Source organism: Podarcis muralis, chromosome 1 (assembly GCF_964188315.1).
Source record: "Podarcis muralis chromosome 1, rPodMur119.hap1.1, whole genome shotgun sequence".
Classification (NCBI taxonomy): Eukaryota; Metazoa; Chordata; class Lepidosauria; order Squamata; family Lacertidae; genus Podarcis; species Podarcis muralis.
Window position 1 is genome coordinate 10,718,202 of NC_135655.1, and position 13,812 is coordinate 10,732,013.

The 13,812-nt window shown below is 46.3% G+C and overlaps 1 protein-coding gene across 6 annotated transcripts in view; it reads left to right on the forward strand.

The window, feature by feature from the left end:
- The window catches only part of SYNE2 (spectrin repeat containing nuclear envelope protein 2), a 259,349-nt gene that overhangs the window by 24,568 nt on the left and 220,969 nt on the right, over nt 1-13,812 (forward strand). For all 6 annotated transcript variants that reach the window (XM_077923084.1, XM_077923110.1, XM_077923091.1 and 3 more), the window contains exons 3-5: nt 9,360-9,421; nt 10,988-11,083; nt 11,852-11,929. In XM_077923084.1, the coding sequence (XP_077779210.1) occupies nt 9,360-9,421; nt 10,988-11,083; nt 11,852-11,929 (236 nt within the window). The remainder of the gene's footprint in view (nt 1-9,359; nt 9,422-10,987; nt 11,084-11,851; nt 11,930-13,812) is intronic.

The window sequence follows — 13,812 nt, forward strand, 5'->3', positions numbered from 1 at the left end:
CAGGTTAAGAACTTTGCTTCAGGATGAGAACAGAAATCATGCTTTGGTGGCGCGGCGGCAGCAGGAGGCCCCATTAGCTAAAGTGGTGCTTCAGGTTAAGAACAGTTTCAGGTTAAGAATGGACCTCCAGAACGAATTAAGTACTTAACCAGAGGTACCACTGTAGTCCGAAGTCCATAGAGAAGCTGAGAAGGCTTGAGGCTTCTCCCCGCTGCTCTAGATTATATAGAATCATAGCATCGTACAGTTTGAAGGGACCACTTGGGTCATCTAGTCCAACCTCCTACAATGCAGGAATCTTTTTTGCCCAGAGGGCAGGACTCGAACCCATGACCCTGAAATGGAGAGTCTAACGCGCTACCTCCCCAAAACCTTAATTTCCCCCTGCTGCACCTGTGGAAGTGCCTTCTCCCTTCAGTGCTTCTCAACAAACCTTTTCATGCTTTCACCCCGGTTTTTTCTGGCTTCCATCATGGGGTGGTGGTGAGGAACGTTTCCTGGCTTCGGGCTGCATTCTCTCATGCCTAATAGTTCAGTCGGTAGAGCGTGACACGCCGACTCTCAGGGTAACGGGTTCGAGCCCTGCATTCTGCACAACGTTCCTGCATTGCAGGGGGCTGGACTAGACGACTCTGGTGGTCCCATCCGACTCTGCGATTCTAGGCCTTCTGGGGCTGCATGCCATCGGTGGGCGGGGCCGGCAGCAAAAGTGGGTGGAGCAAAGCAGACATGACACTTTCCCTTGCATAGCAGGGCCTGGGTCTCTCAGCCTTGCTTCTCAGAACAGAAGCATACCCAGAAAGCTGCCTTATGTTGAACCAGACCGTTGGCTTGTCCAGATCACTAATGTCTGTGCCAGGTGTGGGGACTCATTGGCCTTCCAGATTAGGGTTACCAGATGTCCCTGGTTCCCGGGGACAGTCTCCAGATTTGCAAATCTGTCTCCTGGAAACATGCAACACATCATATGGGGACTTCCGGAGAGGAAAAATGGTGGGCGCCACGCCAGCGAGCAGCTCCTGAAGCCAGCCAGAGCCAACTGCGCTACCAGGCTGGCTCCGGGCTGCTGACTGCTGCCGCCACTGCCAAAGGGAAACTGGGGACGTCCGGCGGTACAGATCTCCTGCCCCCTTTGTTTTGACCAATCGGGGGAGGCTTGGGAGTCGCGGGCGGCAGCCGTTGCCCAGTTTTTAAAAAAACTGTGCATTTATGTTTCACAGGGTGCGAAAGAAGGGCTTTGCACCTCGCCTGGCAGAGAAACCATGTGCCTTGCACCCCTCCTCACCTACAGCCACCCACCCGCGACTCCCGAGGGGCTCCCCCCGATCTGTCAAAACAAAGGGAGAAGGGGGCAGGAGTTTGGGAAAGGCTCAGGAGTCACGGATGGGTGGTGCGACGCTGCCCAGTTTTTTTTAAAAAAACTGCACATTTACCGTATTTTTCGCTCTATAAGATGCACTTTTTCCCTCCTAAAAAGTAAGGGAAAATGTGTGTGCGTCTTATGGAGCGAGTGCAGGCTACGCGGCTAAGCCAGAAGCCAGAACAGGGAGAGGGAGAGCTGCGCAGCACTCCCTCTAGCTATTCTGGCTTTTGGATAGCTCCCGTGAAGCCTCCATAGGGCAGCGGGACGAAGGCTCCCCCCTGTCCTGCAGAGGCTTCGTGTGGCTCATGCGGGAAGTGGGGGGAAGGGACAGAGCGTGCGACTCTGTCCCTTCCCCCACCTCCCAGAAAAGCCCCCAAGAACCGCGCTCCCTTTAAAGAGCGCGCGGTTGTTGCGGGAGATGGGGGAAGGTACAGAGGGCAGCTTACCCACACGCAGCCTCTTCTGGGCAGGGGGAGCCTTCGCGCGGCTATCCCAGAAGCCAGAACAGCAAGAGGCTATCCCAGAAGCCAAATCTCTCTTGCTGTTCTGGCTTCTGGGATTCAGAATTTTTTCCCCCTTGTTTCCTCCTCCCCAAACTAGGTGCGTCTTATCGTCTGGTGCATCCTATAGAGCGAAAAATACGGTATGTTTCACAGGGTGTGAAAGAAGGGCTTTGCACCTTTGTACAATATGCATGTGTGCTTGGGCCCAGGGTCTTTTGCCTCACCATCCCCACTACTGACTCCCTGTTGCTACTCCGTTAAAAAAAAAAAGTGTCCCCGGATTCATTGAAAAACATCTGGTAACCATACTCCAGATGTTGCTGAACTACAACTCCCATCTACCTTTGCCATTGCCCAGGCTTGGGCTGATGGGAATTGTAGTTTCAGCAGCTGGAGGGCCAACGGTTCCCCACTCCTGGTCTACGGTGAGTAGCAGGGGCTCTCTAGAGTCCCAGGTAAGAGTCTTTCCCCATTTGCCAGCTGGATAATCCCTCTTCCCAGGGAACTCTGGGAATTTTAGCCCTACGGGTGCAGGCGGGGCCTTCGAATCCAAGCTGTTGGATTTTTGCTGTCCTGCAGGAGTTCTCCAGGGGAGTGAGTGGCTGCGGGATTGTAGGGGCTGATAAGCTGTCCATCAAACACCTTCCTCCCTCCTGTTCCTATGGCTACTAAGCCTTGGCGTGCCAGAGGAGGGGGGGTGAGGTGGGAGGGGGGCAGCAGGTGTGAGCAAGCCTGTGCAGGATTTACTCTCCATGCGCTCTGATCCAATTTGCACACTATTGCCAGTGCGTAATTCCCCCTTCTTAACCTATTTAATTCTCATGATCGGGTGCCAATTCTGACAGGCGTTGAGAGAAGTTAGCTAGCGAAGCAGGCACTCCTATTCACTTGAACAGACGGTGGCTTGTAGCTCCATCCCAGAATTGGGAATGAGAACACACAGCAGAAAACGAAACGCGTGTTGGAAAAGTTGAAATCAAATCATTGTTTTCGAAGGTGGGTGCCCCTAGGTGAAAAAGCGGAATAATTTTATTTTATTTTAATTTTTAGTCGAGGTTACATCACACTGTTGATCTTGCGGTGTTGTCAGATTGGCCCGGCTCCAGAAATAACAAGATCACAAAACATTACTTCCATTCCGTCAGTTCTTAGAGGGCATAATTGCAAATCTTCGTGCGGCAGATTAGGATGGATGTTGTTCTGTGGCCTTCTTCTCTCGCCTCCTTAGGGTTATGCAGTGCTAGAAGCCCACACGATACAGGAAAAAGTCCCAAATTCAGTTTAGCAGCAGTGATGGCTTTAGGAACTTCCAGAATGTCAATATTTTGCCGGAGGCATTCCTATGCATATCAGAACTGTAGGTTGGTGCAGTTAAGTGGAAACTGAGCCACTCTGGTGCCCTAACACACCTACAGTGTGTTAACCTCAGGTTAAGGAGTTACTTCGTTCTGGAGGTCCGTTCTTAACCTGAAACTGTTCTTAACCTGAAGCACCACTTTAGCTAATGGGGCCTCCTGCTGCTGCCATGCCGCTGGAGCACAATTTCTGTTCTCATCCTGGAGCAAAGTTCTTAACCCAAGGTAATATTTCTGGGTTAGCGGAGTCTGTAACCTGAAGCGTATGTAACCTGAAGCGTATGTAACCCGAGGTACCACTGTATTTTTTTTAAAAAAGGTGGTCTTGTTATTTGGAAAGTGATGGGCTGATGCATTGGAACGCGTGAGATGAACTAATGAATAATGGGAATACCCTGTAAACACCTTGCAATCAAAAAATAAAAGGATGAATACTCATTGCCCTATAACTGCCCCCCAAACAAATCAGAATAAACACTCAATAAAAGCTAGACGTTGTGCAGCTACTGCATAAGCTGGGATAGCTCAGTATGGGAAAGCGCTAAACGACCTCGGCCCAGTATACCTGAAGGAGCGTCTCCAGCTCCATCGTCCAGCCCAGACACTGAGGTCCGGTGCCAAGGGAAGGAGAAGAATACCATCTTTCCTTAATTTTGCTTTTTAAATGGACAGGTGCACAGCCTGATCTGTTGTGCTTTGCCTCTGATCCTGAGCTGGAGCACAGGGAGAGCTGCATGAAGCTGAGAGGGAATGTATTTGTTTTAGGTCGGTTACATCGTGAAAACAACTAGGGCAAGATAAATCCAAGGTCATTTCCAGCCTTATTAAAATCGCCTGACACAAAGGGTCCATTCATCTGCCCTTTAGTCATAAAAAAGTCCTTTTTAATGAATCACATGACGGGAGCGTCTGAGCTTTTGTAGAAAACTATTAAGCCCTGGAGTAGTTGCAGAATGGAAAGAGTAATATAACCGTGCCGAAAATGAATTGTGGTGCGGGAGCAGCTGCAGTGATTATTTAAATGGCATCAAATGCCCTAGATAGATAAAAATTGATTGCTGGATGGTACCAATTCTGCCTGCCTGCTGAGTCAGCTGTTTGAACTGACGAGCAATTTCGGTGATTGACTTAGGCTGCAATCATTTGCATGCTTACTTAGGAGGAGGAAGTCTCCTTACACTTGCTAGGATTTCCTTCTGAGTATTCATACCTAGGATTGTAGCTGTGTTGGTCTGCTGTAGTCAAAACAAAATAAAAAATTCCTTCCAGTAGCACCTTAGAGGCCAACTAAGTTTGTTATTGGTATGAGCTTTCGTGAAGTGTGCATGCACACGAAAACTCATACCAATAACAAACTTAGTTGGTCTCTAAGGTGCTACCGGAAGGAATTTTTTAATTTTGTTTCGATTGCCTGCTATGTAAAGGTAAAAGGTAAAGGACACCAGGACAATTAAGTCCAGTCAAAGGCGACTATGGGGTTGTGGCGCTCATCTCGCTTTCAGGCCGAGGGAGCCATCGTTTCTGCACAGACAGCTTTCCAGGTCATGTGGCCAGTGTGACTAAACCACTTCTGGCGCAACAGAGGACCGTGACGGAAACAAGAGCGCACGGAAACGCAGTTTACCTTCCTGTCACAGCGGTACCTATTTATCTACTTGCACTGGCCTGCTTTCAAACTGCTAGGTTGGCAGGAGCTGGGACAGAGCAACGGGAGCTCACCCCATTGCGGGGATTTGAACCACCAACCTTCTGATCAGCAAACCCAAGAGACTCAGTGGTTTAGACCACAGCGCCACCCGCATCCCTGCAACTTGGGTCACATCCACACCACACATTTAAAGTGCATTGCATCACCAAAATAATACTAGGAGCTGTAGTTTACCCCTCACAGAGCTGCAATTCCCCACACCTTTAACAAACTAGAGTTCCCAGGATCCTTTGCTGTGGAGGAAATGTGCTCTAAATGTGCATCAAGGTGGGTACGCAGCCATGCTCTCTATGCCTCTTTCCAGAAGTGAGGCTGCCTTGCAAATCTCTGCATAGCGTTATAACCAAGATGGTGCCTTCTCTGTTGCAGTCGGTGCCCTCTGACATGGATATCTGTGTGTGGGGAGGGTAAGGGATCGGCTCCTGCCCAGTGAACCATAATTCCCAGATGCCCAGCTTTTCGTTTTTGTTTAGCAACCTGTTTCCAGCATTTGTAGACCCTGGGATACAAGGCAAAATGTACAGGCACTTTCAGTGTTTTACTTAGCCATCCTCCTGGGAACGTTCCTGCAGAATCCTCAAGACTCCGATGGTCTTGGCTAATCTCAAGACTAGACTATCTCAGAAGTAATGCTTGCCTTTTAAAGGGACCAGTCTTGAGTTGGCATGGAAGGATATGTAAGTTTCCATTCCCTCAGTTTCTAATTTTCCAAATCTTAAATTCAGTTCTCCACCGTTCTGCAGCAATTTACGGTTTCTTTTCTTTTAAAATCACGATGAAAATTCTTCAGCATTTCAGGTGATAAATAATTTTTTTGTCCGCAATTTTGTCTTATAACACACACATGTTTGCAAGCATTTTTTCTTAATGTCGCACATTTTTGTATGCTATTTGCACGGATACAGTGTTACCTCGGTTTTCAAATGTCTCCGTTGACGAATAGTTCGATTTTCGTAGTTGAACTGGAAACGCAGCTTCCGTTTTGAGTTTTCCATTTTGAGTTTTCCATTTTAGGCTTCCATACTGAGTTTTCGGTTTTCGACCGTTTCGGCACTCGAACGGTCTTCCGGAACAGATTACGTTCAAAAACCAAGGTACCACTGTATATTCATTTTTAAGCACAATTTCCCCTAGTGTGCATTTGTATAAATGCTGACTGGTTGGAGAACGGAAGCTGAAAATTCAGAGAAGTTCAAATTTGGAAGGATGGCTCTTTCCCCACTTTTAATATTGTTTCAGAAACTGCAAATTTGATAGATTCAGCTTTAAATGTGAACTGAATTGTATTTCTTCCCCATCCCGAGTACTGAGTATTTATTTTTCCTTTCCCCCCCTCCCCCCCTTTATCTGGGTGGTTGGTCCAAGTTTGAGGTCTGGCAGAGTGGCATTCAACTAATGCACCTTTCAGTGCAAGGATTTCCACTTGTGCAACAGTATTTCCCCCCTGTCCTCTGCAAATCTGCTCCATAGGGTTGTGGGGAACCTCTAGAATAATAATAATAATAATAATAATAATAATAATAATAATAATAATAATAATAATAATAATAATTTATTATTTATACCCCCCCCACCCATCTGGCTGGGTTTCCCCAGCCACTCTGGGCGGCTTTCAACAGAATATTAAAATACAATAGTCTATTAAACATTAAAAGCTTTCCTAAACAGGGCTGCCTTCAGATGTCTTCTAAAAGTCTGGTAGTTGTTTTTCTCTTTGACATCTGATGGGAGGGCGTTCCACAGGGCGGGCGCCACTACCGAGAAGGCCCTCTGCCTGGTTCCCTGTAACTTCACTTCTCGCAGTGAGGGAACTGCCAGAAGGCCCTCGGCGCTGGACCTCAGTGTCCGGGCAGAACGATGGAGGTGGAGACACTCCTTCAGGTATACAGGACTGAGGCCGTTTAGGGCTCAGCACCAACACTTTGAATTGTGCTTGGAAATGTACTGGGAGCCAATGTAGGTCTTTCAAGACCAGTTTTATGTGGTTTTGGCGGCTGCTCCCAGTCACCAGTTTAGCTGCTGCATTCTGGATTAGTTGTAGTTTCTGGGTCACCTTCAAAGGTAGCCCCACGTAGAGCGCATTGCAGTAGTCCAAGCGGGAGATAACCAGAGCATGCACCACTCTGGCGAGACAGTCTGCGGGCAGGTAGGGTCTCAGCCTGTGTATCAGGTGGAGCTGGTAGACAGCTGCCCTGGACACAGAATTGACCTGCACCTCCATGGACAGCTGTGAGTCCAGAATGACTCCCAGGCTGCGCACCTGGTCCTTCAGGGGCACAGTTACCCCATTCAGGACCAGGGGGTTCTCCACACCTGGTTTAGGGGGGCAGAGGGGAGGAGAAGAGGGGTTCACATTCCACTGCTCACCCAGAAATCTTTACGCTGATAAAATGTTTATGTAGCGCTGCTTTGGATACAACCCATTCTATTCTCTTCTCTCTTCTCTCCAAAGAGAAGGCCAAGGAACAATATGTTATCTGCAATTACATCCTGTATAACATTTTCCCTGGAAAGGAGGACTGTGGATATTATCTCAATGGCAATGGCAGTGGAGGGGCTGCTTAACCCTTTCTCCTCCAGCCATTTCCCACCTCATCATCTCCTTTCCAGCTGATTTTCCACCCACAGGGAGATGTAGAGGTGATACTGTTACCTGTATCTTTTACCCCTGTGGGTGGAATAGCAGGTGGGGGTGTTTTTCCTTTTTTGCCATTTGGAACTGAAAAGTCCACTTTGCAGCAGGCCCTGAATGCCAGAGACCAAACACGAACTTCCAGCTTCCATTGCTGAGAATTGCTTCGCTAATAATTTAATCCTTTGCTTTGAACTGGGAACAAGATAATCCTTTGCAGTCCTTTGCATAACAAATGTTGACGACATGCAAATGAAATGCAAACCTCCATAGCAGCCCCAAGACTTCCTGGAGGTATTAAAAAACAACAACGAGGCTCTGACAACAGTCTAGCTAGCAAAGCGTTTAAGAAGGGCTTTCCATTTCTGTGTGTAAAATACTTTAAGCACTATTGATTATCAGGAGCAGACACTTGTAGCCAGACTCTGTAAACATGTTTTGTCTGAGGTAAGCCCTACTGAGCTCAGCTGGATTTATTTCCCTTTGAGTATGTTTCAGATTACAGTTTGTGTTGTACGTGGTGGAAACCCAAGTTGGTTGAATCTGGGTCCCATGGATTTGAAAGGGAATTCCATTTCACAAACTGAATCTGGATCTAACCTGCACACATGGCACAGAATTGTTGTCTTGCCTCGGTAATGGACAGGATGAGAGCCAACAGACTGAGGCTCAATCCAGATAAGACTTGAGGCACTGTTAGTGGACACCCTAGACCAGATGGGTGGGAGATGGCCTGCTCTTGATGGGGTTAGACTTCTTCTGAAGGAGTGGGTTTGTAGCTTGGGGGTACTCCGGGATCCTCTTCCTGTTGCTTGAGGCTCAGGTGGCCACGGTGGCGAGGAGTGCCTTCCATCAGCTTTGGTTGGTGGCCCAGCTGCGCCCCTATCTGGACAGGGATAGCTTAACTTCTGTCTATACCAGGGCCTGATTTAGGTTTGATGAGGCCCTAAGCTACTGAAGGTAATGGGGCCCTTTACATGTCCAGCTGTCCGTTGTCAACAACAAATTTGGCTTTGGGAGGGAAGAACGAAAACAATTTTGATTTTTTTCCTAGTATAATTGGTGGCCTTTTTTTGTACTGTTATGTACTGAGTTGAATAGGATCCAAAAATGCAGCGGTCTGATTGGTCCTAGAACAATAGGATTCAGAATGCAGCAGTATGATTGGTCTGCAGGAGCCACCCAATCCAGCTCCAGGTGGAAGTGAATCCACAACCTGATTGGCCTACAGGAGAATCCTGGAATTAGCCAATCACGTGCAGCCCATTGTGTAAATAATGTATATAAGCAGATATTGGGGGGGAACTTCCATTCCTCCTCACCACTATGAGCTGTATAAAGAACATGAAATCCACTCTGGACTCCAAGTATATTTCATGTACTGATTTTTTTTTTTTTAAAGCGCTGGTGAAATGATAACTGTGGGTATTCTCAGTATGGAAAAATGTGATAATATATAATATGGTTGATGTAAAATTGAAGCAACATCTTATAATTATTAAATTTACATTAAGAAACAAGACAACTTTAACACCAGTGCACAGAAGAGCTGCAGGAAGGGGCTTTTTCAGTAACAGCTTGGGGGGGGGGGGATATTACAGTTGTTCCACAATTTGTGAAGTGTGTGTGAGGAGCAGATATCAGATCACAAGGCACAGAGAAGGAGGAGGTTAGTATTTTCCTGCCACACCTGCCTGTCACAAGTTCTGCAGACCTGCTTGAAAGTTTTATTTAAAAGTATGTTTATCTTCTCCGTTCATGGGTGATTCTTCAATTTTATTTTATTTTTAAAACGTAGTGGAGCAGGAGAACACGCAAAAGAGGACCTTCACAAGTTGGATCAACTCACAGCTGGAAAAGGTAAGGGAATGACCAGGGCTGGATTTAGGTTTGATGAGGCTCTAAGCTACTGAAGGTAATGGGGCCCTTTATATGTCCAGCTGTCTTTTGTCAACAACAAATTGTCGCTGTTTTTAGTGTTGAATATATGCTGTATGGTAATTTATGGACCTAATAGGTATCTAAAGCCATTTGCACATAACAAAATATGTATTTTATCAAAGTAATTGTTGCAACTGAAATGCAATTAAGAAGAAGTATATTAAGAGTGAAATAATTATTAAGGTCTAACTTTAAAAAAAAAGGACGCGGGTGGCGCTGTGGGTAAAACCTCAGTGCCTAGGGCTTGCCGATCGCATGGTCGGCGGTTCGAATCCCCGCGGCGGGGTGAGCTCCCGTCTTTCGGTCCCAACTCCTGCCCACCTAGCAGTTCGAAAGCACCCTTAAGTGCAAGTAGATAAATAGGTACCGCTTTATAGCGGGAAGGTAAACGGCGTTCCGTGTGCTGTGCTGGCTCGCCAGAGCAGCTTTGTCACGCTGGCCACGTGACCCGGAAGTGTCTCTGGACAGCGCTGGCCCCGGCCTCTTAAGTGAGATGGGCGCACAACCCTAGAGTCGGACACGACTGGCCCGTACAGGCAGGGATACCTTTACCTTTACCTTTAACTTAAAATGATTTTTTATTCATAACAAACTTAATAACGCAAACACATTGGCATTTGGCAATAACAAAAGTTCCTTTAGAAACACAATTTGCAAAGACTCATAATCTAGTCTCTAGAAACTTGCTATAACATGAAATGATAATAGCAAACCAGTGAGATTTTAGGAAGCAGGCTAGTAGCATGACTTACATCATAGGAGCCTACGCAACACAAAACACTGTTGCTGTATGTAGGTTTTATTTTATTTGTTTGTCTTATATTTTGGAAATGTACATCCAGTTTTTTCCCCTTTTAATTTTTTGGGGGACCCATAAGAGAGTGGGGCCCTAAGCTATAGCTTGTTTAGCTTATATGTAAATCAGGCACTGGGTCCTCACTCGTTTTCCATTCAACATGGTACTGCTTTTCTGAGAGTAGTACTTGCAGATTTTTTTATGATGGTGCTCTCCAGTATTTCCATAAAATCACAGAACTGTTGAGAGTTGAATTGGACCATGAGGCTCGTCTGGTCAAACCCCCTGAAATTCAGTGATCTTTCACCCAACACCATTTTTATCAAGATATGAGTTCCGGCACCTCATTTTTAACCCCTCCAAAAGAAAAAATACTGGCTTGGCTTGGTTTTTACCAGTTACTGAGCCATTAGTGTGGCAGGCTGTGCCCTTGCCAGTAGAGGTCTGGCAGCAATCACTGCCATCTTTCTTATAGACTTGTTTTGAAACCTGTACAGTTCAGACAGCAGAATGTGGACTATTGTTTTTAACCAACCGGTTTATTGATCTGCCGTTGGTGTTTCTGACTGCTCTTATTATTGCAGTGTTAGGTTTCTATGTCGTATTCTGCCTTACTATGCCCTCCCTTGGATGTATGGCTTATAAATATTAGAATAAGAAAGGTTGCTTAACGACAAATATTTTTGCAGCATTCCCCACCTTCCTTTGTCTCGGACTTGTATACGGACATCGGGCAGGGACATGTGCTTTTGGATCTGCTGGAGGTCCTCTCAGGACAACAAATGGTAAGGTATCCCCACTGCATGTGATTCTTTTTGTCTAAAGTCAATTTAAAAAGCAATGAACTTACTGTATTTTTCGCTCTATTGGACGCACTGGACCATAGGACGCACCGGACCATAGGAGGGGGAGAATAGGAAAAAAAATTTTTTCCCTTGTTCTCCCCCTCAAAAACAAGGTGTGTTCAAGGTGCGTTCAAGAGCAGACCTTGCTGCTGCCCCCTGAGCTTGTGGGGCTGGTGTTGGGGGAAAGCGCTGCTTTGAAGCATTGGACCCTGGTCTGCATTCGCTCCATAGGATGCATACACTTTTCCCCTTCATTTTTGGTGGGGGGAAAGTGCGTCCTGTAGAGCGAAAAATACGGTACTTATTGCCCATCAGTCCTCGTGCTTGAATTTCTTTTCCTGTTCCGTGGCAAATTGCAGTTTGGGCCTGGTGTGAGTTTGACATGCAGACAGAAACTCAGCTTTGTTGTACCAAATTAAGGATCTTGAGGTTCTGAACTTTCTCTCAGGAAAACATCCCAAGTTTCTAGCTCTTAAGAATGCTAGGAGAAGGTTGGAAATGTCTCAACACTTTCCCCCTTTTCCCACAGTTCTATCAACTCCTTCCTCGCCCACTCTCAAAAAATTGCTGAAATTTCTAAACCGCAAAAGCAGAAAATATTCTGCGAAATTAACATAAGAACATGAGAAGAGCCATTCGAATTTTGCAATTTGTAATGTGGAGCCTGATTTTTTTGTTTGTTTGTATCCCCTCTTTCTCTCCCTCCAGCCACGTGAGAAAGGATCTAACACTTTCCAGTGCAGAAGCAACATTGAAAATGCGTTGACGTTCCTAAAGAACAGATCGGTCAGTATTACTCCAGCCTCAAAGACGGTTTTGAGTTTGCTCGGGTGCCAAAGTGGTGTAAAAAAAGACGAGAACAGCACATTCGAAGCAAAGCTGTACAGTGACATGCTTTAGAACAGAACTGGATATGCTGTTATACTTTATATTTATTTTCAGCAGGAAATTCCACTAAAGCGTTTATTATAGATCCCAGCTACAGTCAATGCAAGAGCTGAAGGGACTCCATAAGTCAGGTCTTGAGGATGCTTTTATCCACACTTTTATAGATATGAATGAGCAACCTAGGTTCACTATGAGCTCTCTGCAGCTTACACACACCTTTTACATTATCAACCAAATAATGATTTTTTGGGGGGTTTAACTTACTTTAGGGGATGCGGGTGGTGCTGTGGGTTAAACCACAGAGCCTAGGACTTGCCGATCAGAAGGTCGGCGGTTCGAATCCCCGCGACGGGGTGAGCTTCCATTGCTCAATCCCAGCTCCTGCCAACCTAGCAGTTCAAAAGCACGTCAAAGTGCATGTAGATAAATAGGTACCACTCCAGCGGGAAGGTAAACAGCGTTTCCGTGCGCTGCTCTGGTTCGCCAGAAGCGGCTTAGTCATGCTGGCCACATGACTCGGAAGCTGTACGCCGGCTCCCTCGGCCAATAAAGCGAGATGAGCACCGCAACCCCAGAGTCGGTCATGACTCGACCTAATAGTTAGGCGTTCCTTTACTTACTTTGCTGGATTGCAGCTTGGCAAACTGGGTATTAATTAACTTTTGCAAGGACTTTCGGCACCACCTAAACTTGGGAACTTCCTGCCCATTGACATTAGGCGGGTTCCGTCATTGTACCCTGTTCAGCAACTGCTTACAACATTTTGTTCAGGAAAACAAAATTGTCTATCCAGACACCATAGAAATTACGTATTTTATTTATTTGTTTTTAGCTACCATCGATTTTATTCATCGTTCAGCTTATTTTTAAATACCTGTTTTTAATTGTTTTTTTATCCATAGTATTAAAGTTTTATATTTTTTGTAAACTGTTTAGAGCAGGGGTCAGCAAACTTTTTTTTTTAGCAGGGGGCCGGTCCACTGTCCCTCAGACCATGTGGGGGTCTGGACTATATTTTTTTTGCCGGGGAAATGAACGAACTCCTATGCCCCACAGATAACCCGGAGATGCATTTTAAATAAAAGCACACATTCTACTCCTGTAAAAACACGCTGATTCCCGAACCATCCGCGGGCCGGATTTAGAAGGCAATTGGGCCAGATCCGGCCCCCTGGCTTTATTTTGCCTACCCATGGCTTAGACTTAGAGGCTTAAACAACAAGAACAACAATAAAGCAATATAGAGGTTGTATTAAATAAAGAGATAAATGACAAGAAACAGCTTGTTGTACATGGCTAGAGGTGGATTTGGATTGTGATGTTTTCATAGGAGTCCAGTATATACCATATTTTTTCTTCTTTCTTTTTGAACTCCATTGTTGGGTTGTGATTAAACACACACACACAAAAATACACAGCATTACAGGTTTAAACATCCCACAAGAGCTGTTTTAAAACAGTGATTCATTTCCCTTCACTTTGTTCTATAATAATAATTAATAATAATAATTAAATTACTGTATTTTTCGCCCTATAGGATGCACCTTTTCCCCTCCAAAAATGAAGGGGAAATCTGGGTGCGTCCTATGGGGCGAATGCAGGCTTTCGCTGAAGCTTGGAGAGCGACGCTGCGGATAGCAGCCTGCCACTCGGCGGGCAGGGCGCCCTGAAGCAGAGCGCCTCGCGTGCCGGACAGACATCCGCAGCGTGGGGAGCCCTGCAGGAGTTCCCCGCAGGGCTCCCCACGCTGCGGATAGCAGCCTGCCGCCCGGCGGGTCGCC